Source organism: Sparus aurata, chromosome 7, assembly GCF_900880675.1.
Source record: "Sparus aurata chromosome 7, fSpaAur1.1, whole genome shotgun sequence".
Taxonomy (NCBI): Eukaryota; Metazoa; Chordata; class Actinopteri; order Spariformes; family Sparidae; genus Sparus; species Sparus aurata.
Window position 1 is genome coordinate 5,556,653 of NC_044193.1, and position 18,882 is coordinate 5,575,534.

At 49.5% G+C, this 18,882-nt stretch overlaps 1 protein-coding gene across 4 annotated transcripts in view; it reads left to right on the forward strand.

Annotated features, from left to right (window-relative positions):
• Window positions 1-18,882, forward strand: part of plxna2 (plexin A2) — a 195,453-nt gene that overhangs the window by 153,023 nt on the left and 23,548 nt on the right. For all 4 annotated transcript variants that reach the window (XM_030421748.1, XM_030421750.1, XM_030421749.1 and 1 more), the window contains exons 19-25: window positions 587-730; window positions 1,360-1,594; window positions 3,548-3,690; window positions 5,013-5,281; window positions 16,099-16,165; window positions 16,388-16,534; window positions 17,176-17,335. In XM_030421748.1, the coding sequence (XP_030277608.1) occupies window positions 587-730; window positions 1,360-1,594; window positions 3,548-3,690; window positions 5,013-5,281; window positions 16,099-16,165; window positions 16,388-16,534; window positions 17,176-17,335 (1,165 nt within the window). The remainder of the gene's footprint in view (window positions 1-586; window positions 731-1,359; window positions 1,595-3,547; window positions 3,691-5,012; window positions 5,282-16,098; window positions 16,166-16,387; window positions 16,535-17,175; window positions 17,336-18,882) is intronic.

Sequence of the window (18,882 nt, forward strand, 5' to 3'; positions counted from 1 at the left end):
TTTTGACCTTTCGTGACCTTTTACATGCACAAGAGCCGATATGAAAGCGAGGAAAAGAGGGAGAAAGCAAAATTGAGCTACAATAATTGATGTAAATTGCCACCAATTCCTCCAAAGAACCACTTTGTTTGTGTCAACTGTTCCAACTGGAGAATGTGTGGCATCGTTACTGTTCTCGATGAACCAGCCCCTTATAAATGCATAATGAAAATATATAGAAACAAGTATTAATTTTCTTTTTAGCAGCTTCTTTGTCTTGATCCAGATCACCCAAAAAAAATACGTAATTTATATTCTCTCAATCCTGCATTGAAGAATATATTTCATTTCCTTGTCCTGATTGCCAGCTGTTCCCACTTAGCGCCACTGTGAAGTGCATCGTCCTCGTTTGATCTCAGTATGGAGTCACATTTGGCCGCAGCTGTGCCCAAACCTGTGGATGTAATTTACAGTTGACTAAGGAGACACGCTGGCTTTGTGGCTAAAAAAAAAATTGTCTGATCTTCGTTGAGCTGTGTGTTTGTGTGTCCCGAGTTTTTTCCCCCCCTAATTTCGCACCCTGCTGTCCGTCTCCACGCGCCCACAGGGCAGAAACCTCGTTCCCCCGGCGTCAGGAGGGGTGAAGCTTAACTACACCGTGCTGATCGGAGAGACTCCCTGCTCCGTCACCGTGTCGGAGAGCCAGCTGCTGTGCGAGCCGCCCAACCTCACCGGACAATACAAAGTCATGGTCAGTGCCGGGTAACGTGTCTGTGTTTGCTTGGTGTCCATCCTCCGTACTTTCCTCTCCCCACTCTTGTTTCCAATCCGTCCACTGCGTTTTGTGGTTTCATCTTCATAATAGTTGGCCCGGTGAACTCCATTATTCGTGCTCTCATCATTGTTCATTCTGCTGAAGGAAGCGGGTCGGAAGGGAGAGCAGCATGAGGGTGCTCTCGCTGTCAAAAAGGTTCTGCCAGAATCCACTGCAATTATTTTTAGTTGTCTGCTCGCTTATTGAGTGCAAGCCCCCGGACCGCTTCCCTCTAAACGTGAGCGCATAGGTGGCCGCGTGTGTTTGCACTCAGTATCAGTTTCAGCAGGCAATATTTAGCAGTGTTTTGGCAGGATTCTGAGGCCCGGCTTATGCATCGCCACCAATCGTGTGATATAGATCTCGGGTGATATAGATCTCGAGTGATATAGATCTCGAGTGATATAGATCTCGGGTGATGTAGATCTCAAGACGGGTGATTGGATTCTGTTGAAGCTCTCGCAAATTATGCGTTCTCCTTTTCATGTTTTAGTGATGAGGATCCTCTATAACTGCGCTGATTTAAGATTCCTTGTGATCACGCGTGTTCGTGTCTCTCTCCACAGGTTCAGGTGGGCGGCCTCCACGTCTCCCCCGGCGCCGTCCACATCATGTCCGACAGCCTGCTGACCCTCCCGGCCATCGTCAGCATCGCGGCCGGCGGAGGGCTCCTCCTCATCATCGTCATCCTCGTCCTCATCGCCTACAAGCGAAAGTCGCGGGAGAACGACCTCACACTGAAGCGCCTGCAGATGCAAATGGACAACCTGGAGTCACGGGTCGCCCTCGAGTGCAAAGAAGGTTGGTTGGTAGAATCGCGCGGCCAGCGGCGTGGAGGAGCCTGTTGTTAGGCTTCAAAATTGCGGGGTGATTACGGGTCTACTTCGCCGGGAATATTCCACTTGCAGCCCGTAATTCTAGAGGCTGCTCCATCACTCATGAGGCTGAATGGGGCTGTTGAAAGCGTTTCAATTGTGCCGACTGTAATCACACAGCGGGCATGAGTGTGCAAATAGTACAGTAAGTAAATCTGCGCGTGTGTGTTAAATAGTGCAGCGAAAATATCTTCAAATCTGGGTCACTGAGTCATCCTGGTTACATGTCACAACACGCAGATTAAGTCAGTTAACCCCGACTGTGACCCGTCGCGTCGCGTCGCAGGTCTCCGCAGCTCTTACCGCCTCCTGGTTTGCATGCTGGGTACACAGTCGCGCACAGACTGACACATGAATACAGAGTTTCTCATTAGCGCAACCTCGACCTCCTCCCAGCGAGAGACACGTAACGCTTAGTGCATTTCTTATTCTAGTCTCTAACTAGAGGGGGGTAACGCCACGTTTATCTTTGATGCAATGTGTGCGTCAATGTGTGTGTGTGTGTGTGTGTGTGAGTGTTCCCGGCAGAAAAGGCAAGCAACGAACGCCGCGTGACCACAAGCTGTTTTGAAACACACTCCTCCCCTGTGGCTCTAGGTTACGAGACGGGGCGCCATAGTCCGTTTGACCTTTGACCTTCCGTCCATTGGGATGACCGCAGATAACCTCGGGCTGACCTCCAGCTACAGCAGCTCTACAAGAGCGCTCTATGTTCCAACATTGAGTTATATATGAATGCTTTTAGATGAATACCGTGTCACGAGTTAGTCATAAATACATACATGGATCTTTGGTTACACACATTCACACAGAACTGGGCAATAAAAGTTAGCGTTGGGTATCCACGCCTGCTGCCCCTTCTGGTCTTATCTGACTGCTTAAAATAAAAACTGCTGATTGGCCCCTGATGTCGTCATCGTGAGCCGCGCGAGCCGATCACTGAGACGGTTTTTGACAGCGTTCGGGGGATTTCATCAGCCGAGAGTGGACCCTTATTATTTACCCCCTCCAGCCAACCCTGATCACCTCTCCCGGTGTTGTTATGCAGCAAACTTCCAGAGTGGTCAACCGACAGAAAGACGGATAGTCGGACAGACAGGCAGGCAGATAGACAGAGCGGCAAACAGGGGGGGAATCAGTCACACACAGGCAGCCTTGGGAAAGGAGAAGATTAATGTTTTAACCATTAGCAGTGGCCAGGAGTGCGCTGCCCCGCGGGGTGGATTTAGTTGGGTACCTGGGTTCATCCTTATGAGTGTATATACTCCATGGGCGCCCGTGAGCCCATGTGTTGGTGTGTAAACCCAGGAGTGGCGAGGGGGGGAGTAGGCCAGGAGGTGAGGAGCTCAGCCTAGTTGGAGACGGTGGAGTTTTGAGGAGGGTGTTAGGGGACCGCTGCTGCTCCTGTGATAGGCTGCAGACGGGGGGGGGGGAGCCTTCCCCAAGGGCGGCGAAGCAGTTCGACAGAGCCGTGGGCCTGAACAGGAGTCGGTCAGGATGGAGCCAATTAACCAGTGCTCACCTGCAGCCTCACACTGAGATGACACACACTCTTTGGGGCCTTAGCTACAGCCAATTTACTGCCTGGTAGATAAAAATGAGTAAGGAAAGGGGAGGGGTGTGTGTGTGTGTGTGTGAGACGGAGCGCGTCTGTGTTTTTTAAGGGAGAGATTTGAAATATCGAGTTTCTGACATGAAGACTATCCTGGGCTTTAACTGTCAGCTTCATCATAACGGTAGTAAACACCATGAAGATGAGACAGATTCACGTATTTGCTCCCTGTGGATTAAAGAGCTGTTTTTACTTTTTACGCTTGCGTGTCTTGCAAGTATTCCCTCCAACCGGTCTCTCATTTATTTCGTCCTCCCTCTCTTCCAGCCTTCGCTGAGCTGCAGACGGACATCAACGAGCTGACCAGCGACCTGGACAGGGCCGGCATCCCGCACCTGGACTACCGGACGTACGCCATGAGGGTCCTCTTCCCTGGCATAGAGGACCATCCTGTCCTCAGAGAACTGGAGGTAACGAGAGAGCAAAGACACGAGAAAGAAAGAGAGAGAGAGAGAGAGACTGGGAGGAAGATGTCGCGTGTGCAGTGAATGTAGTAAGAAAAGACGAGAGGAAGTCAAACCGAGGTGAAAAGAGAGATGGAGGGGGAGAGTGCGTCCGCCCTCACCGCTCTCCCTGCAGGGCAACCACCACAAGCAGCAAAGTGCTCGAGGGGGGAAGGAAACCAGCGTGCTACTTATCCTTTCTACCCCTTTGGTCTCGCACACACACACACACATACAGCCAATCATGGTGAGCAACACACACACACGCACGTACCTGTGTATATACGCCGCACATGCGAGCTCCCTCATGGAAAACAGGGTCCAAGCACACGGCTATTTCATCCACCAGTGGCTGCAGTGCGAGGGGTAATGAACTGAGTAATTCCCAATCCTCAGGCAGGACCGTGGGTTCCTCCACTGGGGGGGAAACTGGCTGGTTAACACTTTTTCGCTCTTTTTTATAGGGCCGGAGTGGCGCCGGGGAATGAGTTTATTTTATCTGGAACACCCCAGAGTTGGGTCCGGAGGATTGAAACTATTAGGGGTAAAGAGATTCGGGATGATAGAGGTCAACCAATTTATTTGTTGATTGTGTGTGATGTGGGGTGGGCGGGCGGAGAGGCGGTAGTTCGATCAGGCTCGACCTCGTGCGACGGCGAGGATGTCCAGTGAGCTGCGATAAAGCTTGACAGTTTGTGTGACAGGTTTTTTCCATCAAATGAGCCCAAACTTTTGGGAAGAAAACAGCAAACAAATGCAAAGAGAGACAGTTTTGTCACTTTGGAATCGTCTTACCCCGGCAAGCTCTTTGACATTTGCCTTGAAAGTGAAATGGCGGCTAACTCGGCTGACCCGGGTCAATAATTGATTAAGATCTTCTCAGTTACTCACCATGAGTGGAAACTTGTGTCTGCCAGGAGTGTAACGTGAGTGAGGCTTTTGTTGCCTTTGGAAAAAAATCTTTATTTTGTGCGAGACAAGGTCAGAATGCAAAGTTGAGGAACAACAATCCTATTTGAAACTCGTTCGGCTCATTGTTATTTACCTCAGCGTGGAAGGTTCATCTGACTTGGCAGGTTTAAGAAAAGAAAATACTAAATGGGACATAAAGGTGTGGTACACAGATGTAAGAAACACCTGCAATGCACCAAAGGGGGGCACAGCACCTCAAACACAGAAACACCCAGCAAATTAGCATTTAGCTTTATGACCGAACATTTCTTATTCAAAGTATTGCTGGAAACCTTTTTGCTCTCACACGCATTAATCTCCCGTCCTCCTCTGCCCAGGTGTCGGGGAACGGCCAGCAGAACGTGGAGAAGGCCCTGAAGCTGTTTGGCCAGCTCATCAACAACAAGGTGTTCCTGCTCACCTTCATCCGCACGCTGGAAATGCAGCGCTCGTTCTCCATGAGGGACCGCGGCAACGTGGCCTCACTTATCATGACGGCGCTGCAAGGGCGACTGGAGTACGCCACCGACGTCCTCAAACACCTGCTGTCGGACCTCATCGACCGCAACCTGGAGAGCAAGAACCACCCCAAGCTGCTGCTGCGCAGGTAAAACACAGCACACGGCGAGGCAGATGTGGCTAAAAAATGTAGTGTAAGTCATTTTTTAAATGTATTAATTAAACTTGATTTACAGCAAAGTTTATCCTCAGTGGTCTTTATAGCAAACGAAGAAAAACTTCTTAACTAGTGAGATTGACGTTCCTTTTTTTTGACTGATTAAAAAGAACAAAGACACATGAATTAACATGAAGTAATATAAACAAATTATACACGATCATATTAAAGTAAATCCCTTAATCCTCAGCGACACTGTGTGATCTGTGGTTTCACTTGTTTGATTAGATTGATTTCAGTCAGAAGGATGCTGTACTATTATTGTCGATCCGCTCGTATGATCTGTGCCCAGAGGAGAGTAACGCTGAAAACACACAGTCCTCATTTAAGAAGCTTGTAAAGAAGCGCACAGCTGTAGGAGGATGTTGATACGTATAGACAGATGAATGAGGATTGATCTCAGGGCTGTATGTTTCTCCTCCTCTCCTCTTTGTGGGTGGATGCATCTTGCTTTTCCCCCTGCGACGCCTCGCAGAATAAGGCTTGCAACGAGCGCTACAGTACGTCTACGGCACGCTGTCGTAAAACGCCACGCGCTCCGAACATCACGACAAACCTCCGGATTCTATGCATAATTCCGTATTCTCTCCCGCGCTGCGTCTCTCCCCCGGTCGCCCTCGATGCCGATGTCAGTCTCGCTTATCCTCCATGCTCCGGCTCCCTATAAAACATTCAGAAGCGGGTTCATTTTAACTTCTTTTTTTTTCCCTCTCTGTGTCTCTCAGCATACATTGTTTTCCAGGGGAGTTGAGGTGATGTGCTGAAACTTTAAACACCCGCTAAAGTCCTTGTCTGAGTGTCCTCAGATGCTTTTGGAGGCTCTATAGGTATTAACAAAGGTTAAAGGACTGACAGTACTGAGGTCAACAGATACAAGAGTGTGTACTTTTTCTGAAGAGGCTTTCTGAGCACAATTTGAAAAGGATAAGCAGAAACAGTAGCAGTTTTTATACTGGGCAGCAAGCTGCCAATTTGGCCGTCCTTTCTGCGGCTAGGTTCGCAGATTTAGACAGAAGGCCGTATATTGGGGGTCTGTTTTGGTCCGCCAATTCGACGCCTCGGAGGGTACGCTTATTTCCCCCTCTATTGCTATCCAAATCCAAGCCGTCCAAGCGTAAGATGGGCGGAGGTGTCGATGACATGCCCTGTTGTGCGACCCACAGCTGGGAAGTTTTAAAACCAGGAAACAGCTGATCACAGCAGTCAGTCCATCACTTCATCCGCGGACGTCAAGATGAGCAACTGGACAGCCGCTGAGATCCAGGAGATGCTAGCGTCTCCTCGGTTCCTCTAGCTGTCTTCGTTGTCTGCTTGTTGTTGTAGCGGCAATCTACAAACGGACGCTGCTTTCAAATTAAAAGCCCCCCCACTAAGAACCCAGTTCTAAACTCCAATGGGGTGTAATGTAAAGCTTTTATTTTGAAGACAAATTTGACCTGCTTCACTGTTTACGCCCAGCTTCGTGCTTCACGTCACGCCACATGTTTACGCCTACCCCAGTGGTGGCCAAGTGGCTGCTTTTTGGAAAAGAAGGAATATTACACCTCCTTTTTAGAAAGACAGGGCGGCACATTGCAGCCTTTACCTTGCTGCAAATGTGCCACCTTTTCTATCTAAAAGGGGCTAGTGAACCTCGGTTCTTATGTGTTTCCTTAATATTCCCTTAGCCATCCATTAGCTATACAGGCTTTTCCTTTGAAGGGTCGTTGGGCAACCCAATTGGGAGAATAAGTGCAAATTTATGTTGCAACTTCTTTAGGTGCCTATGATCTGGTCAGGTTGAGGCCATCCTCGTGGTTAGGGTTAGGAAAAGATCACGTTTTGGCTTAAAATACTTGTTTGACCACCGCAAAGACGCCACGCAGATGTCCAAAGGTCCCGTTTTGTCACCACAAACATGAAGTTGTATTAAAAGTATCCACTTTTGTCACGCCTCCAAATGCTGAAAAATACAGTTTTCAAACTGCTTCACTGGCTCGGCAGCCTCCTCACCTGTAACTCCTCCACCCCCTCGATATATAAAAGTCAGGTCATAAACCTGTAACGGTACCATGAGTTGTAGGAATGCCAATATGGTGCGTTTGGCACGCACGAATGGGAACGTATCAGTGGTTTGCAGAAATGTTAACTGCCAGCATCAATCCTGGCATGAAACCAGCCTGGCAAACTTGCAAACTAGAACTTTTCTTGCTCGTGGCTCGGGAGGTTATGCAGGTTGTCTTCCTCCTGTTCACCTGTGAAAGACACCGGGTACATCTCGAATCCCCCGGTGATATGTGATCCTTCCCTTGATCCACGCTTGAACCAGAAGTTGTTCTGATTCATTATCCTTTAGACCGTCCCAGAGCTCTTTATTTCTGCTCCGAGGAGTGAGGAGGGATCTCTGAGGAGCCGCTGAGTGACACATGAGTGACACGAGCGAGAGCAGCGGCAGAAAAGACTCTCAGCTGAACTCTGCGACGATTAAATACTCTGCCGCCGTCTCCGGCACATTTGAACGTCGGACGCCTCGGAGAAAAGAACGTCTCATTACTGTTAAAACACATTTCGTCGTCCCCTCTCTCTCCTGCGTGCTTTCCTTGCGTATATCTTGACGCATCCTGAGCGGAAGGGAAACTTCGAGAAAAGACGCAAGTGAAGGAAACGACGATGTGCCCACTGACTCCCAACTGAACCTGATTAATCCCCATATTCGGACCTTGTCGTTAGATCGTATAAATGGGCGAATAAGCAATCAAACCTTTGCACCACTTTATCTTTATTGAACCCACATTATTTGTCAGAGGAAATAACCGCCTGGGGAGAAAAGACCTCACGTAGAAGCAAACAGAGAACGAGGCTGAAAGACGGAGGAGTGGACTAAAGTGACAGAGCGTCAAACGGACCTGGATTAAGCTGTTATTCCACACGACAGCTCCACCCCCGCGTCACCTCTCAAGTTTTCATTATCCTCTCCTATGAGGAGCGCGGCGGTACGTAATCCTCAGGTCCTGCCGCCGCAGCCCCGCCGGGCTAAATGTCCTATAGTTTTTACATTTCACTCCCCGTTTTTTTTTCTTCTTTTCTGAGGAATTTAAGGGATTATCGATTTGACACGGCTCTTTACTGTTGTTGTCTTCCTCATCGCCTATTTGGAGAAAAGCCGACAGTCAAGCCGGCCGGCTTACTCGCACATGCAGACATCCACAGACGCGCATACGTACGCGTCTGTGATGGTCTTCAAATCGAGCACGTCTCTCAGCAGTAATTGTGTTTGTGCGGCGTGCAGAGAGAGGCTGCCGGCCTGCGCTTTGTTACCGTCTTTATGTGCAGTCGTCTGCAATTCATTTGGCTCTCTTCGGTCCATTATCATATATAATAGGATGGTGAAAAGCTGGCTACGTCGGTTAAGGCGTCCCTCTGTCTTCTGGTATTAATGGATTAGCAGCATGTAAACAGATCCTTGTGCTGGTTTATGGTGTCCAAATGTGTCTCTTTATATCCGTTTGTGCGGTATACACTATCCTAAAGCACTGCTGCGGCGAACGAAGCTGCTTTATTGAAATCCAGCGTGCTTTCAGTGGGTTAGTAGAAGCAGGGGTCACTCCGAACGCTGTTCTCTATGAATTATTGGTGAGCTTACCGTCCCCGCGCCAAGTGTACATGGATACAAGAGGAGGCCAACATACAGGAAGCACCTCCAGGTCACCCAACCCTCTTCCTGTTCTCATTTATATTACAGCGGGTTTAAAGTGCATCCCAAGACGTGTTGGAGTCGCGGCGAAGAGCTCCGCTTCTCTCGCTTTTCTGCTCGGCTGTCATCGAATTCTCTCCAGAGGGTGAATGTTTTTTCGCGTGCTAGCGTGCTCGACCTTTTTTTTTTCTTAGAGAGGACCGCGATCACCCGGGCATCGCAGACCAAGACACAGAAATAGTTCCATCTGTCATTGCATCTCAGCGTGTTAACCTCATGTTCCCTCGCTGATCTGCACTAATTAAAGTTTAATGTGCACGATGGATCCAAATGCTTGTTTTCCTTTTAAAGGATGAGGCTGGATATTGTCAGTGAAAGCTGTGAAAAGACCAGAGTGACCACAGAGTGAGCTATTTTCCAACCTCCCCAGAGTGGTCGTCACCGGCAGTCAGTCCCAAACCCAGATGTTCTCGCTGAAGACATCAATCTTTTAAAAACAGCTCATGAACATGTACTTACTATCAAAATGAAAGACTTATTTTAAAAAAACACATGGGTGCTGTAGTTTATAGCACGTGTTACTCAAACAGGAGAGAATAGTGGACGTGATCTGGTGATCTTGGGATGATAATGAAGGAAGATTTATGATTTTTGTGTGGTTCTGATAGTTTACAGACAAATCACAGCCACAGAACCGATCCTGAAACTATTTAAATCAGGTGCCGGACCAATAGAAGATGAAATATAGATGAAAATGTCTGCACACTGTCGCTCCTTTAATCTCCCTCTTCACATTTCTGAAGCAGAGGATTTTTGCTCCAAACGTCGCTTGTGGATGTGCCAATGAATTGAAGCAAAGGAAGCGACAGCGTGCAGACTTTTTTTCCCCAAGTTTTTTAATCGTTTACACGTCGTGCTTGTAAGTAAAGTAAGTTTGTTCTCTGGTTTTGGTCTGGAGGGTTTGCTTTCCCTGGAACTACTTGTTGTATAAAGAAGTACTGACACGAGACAACGCCTTAAAGATCCCCTCTAGACATGTTTTAACGTACACCTCACATAAATTGCTGTACATGGATTTGATATGTTTATTCGGTTCAGTTATCTTCAGGGGGGCTTCAGGCTTCAAGTTTCCACTTCACGGGTTAAATACTGGACCAGGATTGAGAACCAGACTATTTGTGACGACATTAATCATGCTCGTAGGCCCACGTCTTAAAATCTGAACTTCATCGAGCACAGAAAAACCTTCGACTTTTATCAGATGAATGTTGAAAAACAGCTTTAAAGTGTCAAACTGTGCACATACGCCGTAACGTACAGGAACTGGAGCGGCAAGAAGAACGCATTTTGAACGGAGGGGAGCTTTTAACCACGTTGGTTTACAATGAAAGCTCTGCAGTGCAGCCTCAAAGCTTTAAAGTACATGTGAGTATATAAGTGCATATAAGAGAGAGTCGGTCCAGCGTGCAGAGGGACTCGGCGGCGGTACAATGCGGTCGCTTCAGCAAAGCAAGGCGCCCTTAATTATTGAGCCCCGTTCTCTGCGGTGAGCTCCAGTGATGGAGCACCGTGCCACCGCCGGCCGCAGCACGGAGGGAACGGAGAGGACAAGAGGGGGGGAAAAAGGGGGAAAGGTTGAGAGTGAGGAAGAGGCAGAGCAGGAAGAGCAGGAGGAGGAGGAGGAGGACGAGTGGGAACTACAGTTAAAACAACTAATAAGCATATTAATTCAGCAAATTAATTTCTGAATGCTTTCCACGTAGACGTCTCAGAGCTACGTGGGCAGCGCGCCAAAGATGCTGCATGTAAACTCCTTCTCTGATTAACATGAACGTTGCGCCTCTGCCCGCCTCTCACCGTCTCCGTATGCTTTTCCGAATAACTTTTTCATATTTCCGTATTCACCGCACACACACGCACTCCGTCTCTCGCGCAGACAGATGATCTCCCGATAGCATGGGTTTTTTTTTCTCCCCTCATATTTGAGTGTTTAATTGCTGATGTACTATCTGTACTTTTTATTGAGGGAGTGATAATATTAGATGAACTTATATCAGTCTACAGTCTCTACACTCTCGGCTTAATATATATAGAGTCCGAACTGGTAGATACGGTTCTAATAATTTCAGATTTTAGATAAGAAGCGATGAGGAATGTCTCTCTCTCACCTAGTTTTCAGGGCCAAAGGGTAGATCGAATAAAGCGGCCATTAAAACAACATCCCTCTCCTGCGCGTGGCATCCGCCAACGTCTCATCGGTACATTCGCTGGCTTTGTGGCACCCGACACGCTCACAAGTAGGCTCATAAATATGCATTTCGCTCGAAATGCCGTTCAGTTTCCATTCATTTGAATCTCTGTCCCCTTCTCGAACGAGGCTGAGCGGGCATGAAGTGGTATAGAAGGAAAATGAATGCATGTGAAAAGCCTCTTGGCAGATTAAGCCGGATGGAAAACAAATCATCGGCGTTTTTATTTGAGGATGTAGCTAACTACATGATGGTTAACGGCGAGCACAACAAAACGCGGCCGCCGTTGGCTCGGTGTCATTGGCTCGGAGTGTAATAGTGGGCTGGATGTGTTTCAGAGCCAGAGGGCAGTTTGTATACATTGAGGCCGGCGTTCTCTTTTTTTCTCCATCATGCTCCGCTAAGTGCTCGATTCCCTTTTTCCGGCATCCATCGCGCCAGTCAAAAAGAATTACAGCGTGTGCAGTATCTCACCTTTATTATCTCCAGTCAGTGAAGTTCCCTGGATCCTGACTGAAGGGTGCACTCGCGCTCTTCTGAGGCGTTTCTTTGGTATTTTAAAGATTTCAGCTGCCTTTTTTCCCCCCCCCCACTTTCATTGTCTCGATAAGAAAAAGATTTTAGCTCACAGACACATACGTTCTCCTAAAAGCTTTTTTTTTTTCCCAAAGCAATATCTAAGCTTTGTCAGTGCGTTTTGATTTTTTTTTACTTTTTTATTTTTCACTCTCCGCTGCGCTAAGTGGAACCGATGCCGCACCTCGCGGTGTTTGGATTGTGTTTTGCTACATTAGTGAAATATGTTCCCGCTCTGCCTCATCCCAACCTTCCCTCCCGACAGAGTCATCACGTCCGTTATTACTTTGCAGCGCTGCCCTCTGGTTCCGCCCGTCCATTATAACTCGAAAAAACTCCTCCGGTTGTTTGATGAACCCCCGCCAGAAACATTCTCGCATAACCAGCCGCCGCTTCTTTTTCCAACTCCTCCCCTCCCTGTTTTTTTTTTTTTTTTTCTCCTCTTCACCCACTTCCTTTATCTTCTCCATAATGTTCTTTTAATGGAATCACAGAACATTGCTTCTATCACCTTGAGACTTTTCAATCTTGTATTATTTTTCTCCTCAGCGTTTTTTCTAATGAGATTTCCGCCCATGCAGAGCAATGGAGTACAGAGTTATTAAGAGAGCGAGTATTGTGTTTGGCATTAGTTTCATTGAAAGACATTCTGCCGCCTGCTAATATGGCCCCCCACCACCACCACCGCCACCTCCTCCTCCTCCTCCTCCTCCACCATCGCTGCCATTAGGAGACCAGAGATGAGGGGGATGCGAGGCCCCTCTTAAACGCTATGTGGGATAATGAAATCCTGATGTTCATTAATGAAACTCAATTAATAGACAGGAGGAAGTGGAGGCAGATGAGGAGGAGGACAAGAAGGGGAAGGAGAAGGAGAATAAAGTGCTTCTCTCTCTCTCCCCCCTCAACCTTCCCCACATTCAAAAGGAGAGATATTAAAGGGGGGAGTCGGCACCACAGCCCCCACACACACACACAAAAAAAAAAAGCTTTATTTGACTTCCTACTTTGGGACTTGCTGAGCTTATTAAAATGCTTAATAGGTTCCATTAACTTCTAACACACTGCAGTCTCACACAAGCTGGGAGGGGGCGCGTGGTAAGCATGGGAGGAGGGGGGAGGAAGGGGGAGGAGGAGGGGGATGGGGGGCAGAGAGAGAGAGGTGAATTCTTGTAGAGGAAGGAGGGCAATTACAGAGGGATTTGGGGTATAGTCCAAAAAATCCACAATGTATTTGGGTTTATGCGGCGTGAAAATGCAGCCTCGGGCGGCCATTGTAGCGCTTTATTGTGTTGGACGACTTTGGGAAAACGCGAGCCTGTGAATACGATCTGCGTGTCCTTCTTTTCTTTGTGTCCCTCAAACTGGTTCTGGTTGAGAACTGGTTTCCAAATTCAGAATCGCGTGCCTCCGGGTTTATTAATTCATTTTTCTCGTTAAAGCTCGACATGGGGGCGCCCACGCTGACATACCTTCAGACTCTGAGGCGCGTCGACCCAGAAGGACTCGGGGAGCGTCCCGCTGTCGGATCACGGCGTGCACGAGGGCTCTCCTGCAGACATTTTCAGCCCTAGAACCGTAGAATCAATCAGTGCGTTTACATGACACTCAAGAAAACCGAATTACTGTGTTAGTCCGACTATGATCGGATTTTTAGGATGCATGTAAACACCTCAGTCTGACTGAAATCGGACCGGATCGGATTTCTCATAGTCGAATTAAAACACCCAGATTATTCGATTGATAGTCGCATTACTCCTGCATGTATACGCTCCATCAGATCGGATCGGATTTTGCGTTCCGCGCAGGTGCGAGTTTTTTCCCCGGGGCCGCGAGCCGGAAGTAGACGAACGGCGGCGGCGGCGGCATCTTTGCTCCGAAATCACCGCAAGAAAGAGCGCCATTGTGCACTTAGTTTGTGTAATTATCATGTACACCATATACGAAGTGTACAAAGATGTAGCTTCGTCTCGCTCTTCGTACGCCATCTTTCTCGAATGCCGAGGCAGCTGGTGACGTAAAGAGGTCAGCCGGAGGTGTTTCTGTTACCACTAATTGAAATGGGTACAGCACCACCTAGCGTACCGGGGTATGACATGCTCCGGCCCAATAATCCGATTTTCTCACCGGCACGTATACTCGGATAATTGCAGTTGTGTGGTTGGGTAGCCTAGTCGAACTATGGCTGTAATCCGACTAAGCTGTGCATGTAAACGCACTGACTAACGGCATCGGTATCAACGACAATCTTATCAGTTTCCATCCCTAAAAAAATGGATGCGGTCACATCTGCACACGAGCGCTTTCCAGCAACATTTACTCTCACATCCTGTAGCTGAAACTGGGTGAACTCATCTACATCACTCACACACACACACACACACACACACACACACACACACACTCTCTCTCTCCCCCCTCCCTCACCCCGCTGGCACATCACACTTCAAATAGGCTGTCACCCAGCTCTCCATCCTCTCAACGAGCTGCCAATAGGCTGGCCAGCAGTCTCGTTTGCAGAGGGATCGCCTCCAGGCGTGCGAGACAACATCACAACTCATCCGCACAGCGTTTCCAAACAAAACATCGCCTCTGCGCCGCCGTCCTGCAACCGCGGGGAGAAGTTCTTTTCATTTCCGCGCGACGAGAGCGAAGAAGTCTCTCCCTCTGTTGTTTAATGAGACAGGGAAAATGACTGACAGTGTTTTTTTTCTTCTTTTTTTTTTTTTGATTTCATGTCTCAGTGACTGAAACGTTCGCTGTCGTAACCTCCTCTGGCTCAGTCAATCCTTGTGGGACTCGTGCTTCGGTCCCAGACTCTTGCTTATGGCCCTCAAACACGACTTAACGCAATTATCTCCATAATAGTCATAATCTCCCTTTAGGTCCATTCAGCAGCCTGAATAGGTATAATCATCCCTGGCACTATTTAGCTCGGAGGAGACGGGAAGCCTTCTAGCTTGTTTTTAATACCTGGCTGCTTTCGATTCCTGCTAATCCCCCAGTTCAGCACGCCGCGCTGCAAGGCCCCCCCCCCCCCCCCCTCTCTCCACAGCACACACCAGAGTAATCACAGTCATTTCCTGCTACAGTAAGAGGGTCATTTCTCTTTTTCGAGCGGGAGATCATTCGCGGGCCGGGTGACAGTCGCAAGCTGTCTGTGGGACACTTCACCGCGGCGTCTTGACTTGTGATTAGCGCTTGTGGGTGAAAACGACAGCGATGATAGTTTGGAGCCAAAAAGCCGGCTGGTGGAAAGAAATCCGAAGCGGTTTTGTTTTTTTCGGTGGGTTTTTTTTTCAGGGAGCGTTTTTAATTCTGTCTGCAGGCGGGCTCGTAAGCAGACAAGGCGAGAGAGAGCGCCGGGGCAGGAGAGGTGCGAGCTCGTTGTTTGCTATTCACCTCAGGTGCCGGTCCACATGAGCCGCACGCAACTAACCCTTTCATCTGTGCTTCATGCTTGTTAACCGTTCCCACCTGGCTGTTTTTTTTATCCAGCTCCTGTTTCTTTAGTGTTCCATGATGGTGCTAATGAGGTGGAGGGGAGGCGGTGTTAGTCCGGCATTCGGAGAAAGACACGAGCAGGAATTGTACGAAAAAAAAAATAAATAAAGAGGTGTGCGCGGCCCCTCTCTGGTGCGCTCTCCGCGGCACAAAGAGTCAAGAGGTCATTGCACACTTGTGTGTTTTCATGCCCAATCAAGCCCAGCAGCGAGCCGCGCCTCCCGCGTGTGCGATTGACTGGGAAGGCAGAGGAGGTAGCGGGGGTGGGTGGGTGGGTGGGTGGAGAGACGAGGAGAAGGAGGAGGAGGTGAGGAAATGAGAGGAGATCGTTTTGGCTGTGATCAGGCGTTACCTGGCTGTGACAGCGCTCGTCTCTCTCAACAGCTGAGGCTTGTCACAGCTGCTGATGTCCTGCTGTGTTCAACCACACGTGAAAGCCCGCGCGCACACACACACACACACACACGCCCTCACATCCACGCATACCCAATCGCACACGCCTTTCAACATGTGCACGCACACACAGATGCCCCCCCCCCCCCCTCGTCTGCTGCTCTCTGTTCTGCTCACTCACTGTGACCACAGTGTTGCAGGCGGTGCACGCAAGATGCCAAGACAACCTCCCCGAAGTCTCGCACATAACCCCATGAATAATGGAACTCTTGTATTATCGGAAAGGTTTTGGAATATCAAGAGGAAGATTCAAAACTTGGTTTCCCCCCCCCTGTTTTTTGATGTTTCTTCAGGACGGAGTCGGTTGCAGAGAAGATGCTCACCAACTGGTTCGCCTTCCTCCTTCACAAATTCCTCAAGGTCAGTCCGCCGAGCGGCACGCGCGTAACCCCGCGCGTGTTCCGTTGCAACGAACGAATCCGTCTTGTGTATCATTAAGCTTCTAAATTAAACGTGCGATTGCACTTTATCAGATATTTACAGTACATGCGGGCTTGTGGGTGTTTGCAGCTCGGTCGATTTATGTGTTTATGCCGCGAAGTTCTCTCATGTGTGAATCTGTGTGTGTGTGTGTTTTCGCAGGAGTGTGCTGGGGAGCCTCTGTTCATGCTGTACTGCGCCATCAAGCAGCAGATGGAAAAGGGGCCCATCGACGCCATCACTGGAGAGGCCCGCTACTCCCTGAGTGAAGACAAGCTCATCCGCCAGCAGATCGAGTACAAAACCCTGGTAAGTCACACTCCAGAAGGCACACGAGAAGTTGTGTTTTTTTTTTTTTGCGCAAACACACACAGAAGCGCAATGGTGTGCCTTTTCGGTTGACGCGCTGCCAAGCACGGACACAAAAGCCCACGCTCGCAGCGTATACGAACGCAGTTTTCTGAACTTTTTGTCGCCTTTTTACTTTTTACGCCACACGCCATTTTGAAGATGACATCGCTGTGACTTCCGCTGGGTTTCCTTCCTTCCTGTATGGGGAGGAAAATTAACTAATGATCCCACAGGCCTCCGGTGTTGGTCCAACATCAGGGTGGGTTGGAACACATTAAACAGTCCGCTCTACACACACACACACAGAAAAGACACAGCCAGCATGTGACATGACAATGCTCTGATTGCTCTGACTGGGAATTTGGCTCATTACGTGCTAATACCCCGGCAGAGCTGGAAATTGGTGTCCCGCCGAAGGTGTGAAATTAGATTTTGGGTTGCCAGCGAGAGCGGAAATGGCTTCTCGAGGCTCCTGCCACGCTCCAAGGAGACCGTAATGAGGGCGAAGAGCCTCGAGCTGGACCCGAGTCGGTTACAGGGCGCCTCCCGCCTCTTGTTTCCGCCGTCTTATTCTCTTTCCTGTTTTCCCTACGATCCAGATCCTGAACTGTGTGAACCCCGACAACGAAAACAGTCCGGAGATCCCGGTCAAGGTGCTGAACTGCGACACCATCACCCAGGTGAAGGAGAAGATCCTCGACGCCGTCTACAAGAACATGCCCTACTCTCAGCGGCCGCGTGCTGTGGACATGGACCTGGGTACGGCACAGAAACACACACTCGCACTCGCACACACACACACACACACACACACACACACACAATCCAGGCACCCGCAGATGCAGTTGGCAGGTGTAAAGTCCTTCACACCCACAGCGAGAGAAAACCTGACCATGTGTACAGATTATCGGTGCATTAGTGTGATAAAAGCCGTGTTGCAGCGGCACAGCCAGCCGCGGCGCTCTGCTGCCAGGCCCCTCCGTCACGCTGACTGACGGCGCGCGGCGCGTCCCTCCGTCCGTGGCGCCAATGAGATGCGGGCGGATGCGGACGGGAGAAGTGCGCGCGCCTCGGCGTGTTTTTGCGTCTGTGTCGTGGCGGTCTGGCCGACCCAGGTGAGAGCTGACAGACGGGCTCGCCAGCCTCACGCCGGGCTCCACTCCCACGCAGTCTGCCACTTCCATCCTCGCCTGTGCATACCTTCCCTCCCGTTTTCTCTCCGTCTCCCTCTCTCTCTCATTTTGCCCCGGCAGAGAGAACAAAAGCCCCCCCCCCTCTCCCTCTCCCTCTCCCTTTCCTCTGTTAGCTGCAAATCAGCACGTCCTCCGTCACTCCAATACGGCTCCCCGTCCATCCTCCGTCCTCTCTCTCTCTTTCTGTCCGATTTCTCACCCTTTCGCCGACGCACTGAGAATAATTGAATACGAGAGTCCGTGCATGTCCGCGTCCGTGACAACTTTATTGTTTTTGGGGGTTTTTTTTGTCTGTCGAGCGCTGGTTAGGCGGGGGATGTCATGTGGTCACCTGGCACGGGCGCCGAGTAATAAAACCCAGTCAACAGAGGAGAAAATCAATGATCACTCCCAGCGTGAGAGCAACAATGGCTGTCCACTTCCCCCCGTCAACACCCCTATTATCATTTCATTACCCCCACAAAGAGCCGTCAGCCACTGCCCTCCACCGGCGCTGCTTACAGCCCTCCACCTGTTTCCCCCCCGCTTTCCCCCCCTTTTTTTGGATTGAAAGGAGGTGATTTTCTCATAGTTCGCTTCTGCTCCGACTCGTCTCTTCTTTCTGACCCTGACGTGCCGACTGCTGCGTATGCTAATGGCGCGCCATTTTCCACGACACGAGTACCAATTAAAGCGTGCAAGCCTGCCTGCATATACATCTCGAAATTGTTCGCGTGTAATGTTTAATTAAGATGCGCGTCAATCCAAAGTCGGCGAGAGGAGTGCGCACGCAGAGTGCCTGCTGCCGATATCTACTTATTTGGGTAATGCGCGAGGAGAGCGCTCTCGGGGAGGCTTTTAGATTGACGTTCCGCCGTCTGAAATGGTAAATGAGGTTTGAAAAGAGGTGTTTTAAGAGTTTGTTCTGCGCCATAAGGAAGTCGGGGGGGGTTATTTCAGCGCCGTTTCACGGCTGCAAAGGGAACTGGTTCTACACGGCAAGAGCGTTACACTTCGCCCACATGTTCGATTCAGAGCAGATGTGCGTCTTGAGAACATACAGCGGTGGTTTCATATGTACTTCAAGCACGTGATACCAAAAACCTGCCCGCTTGAAACCAAGACAAATAAAGT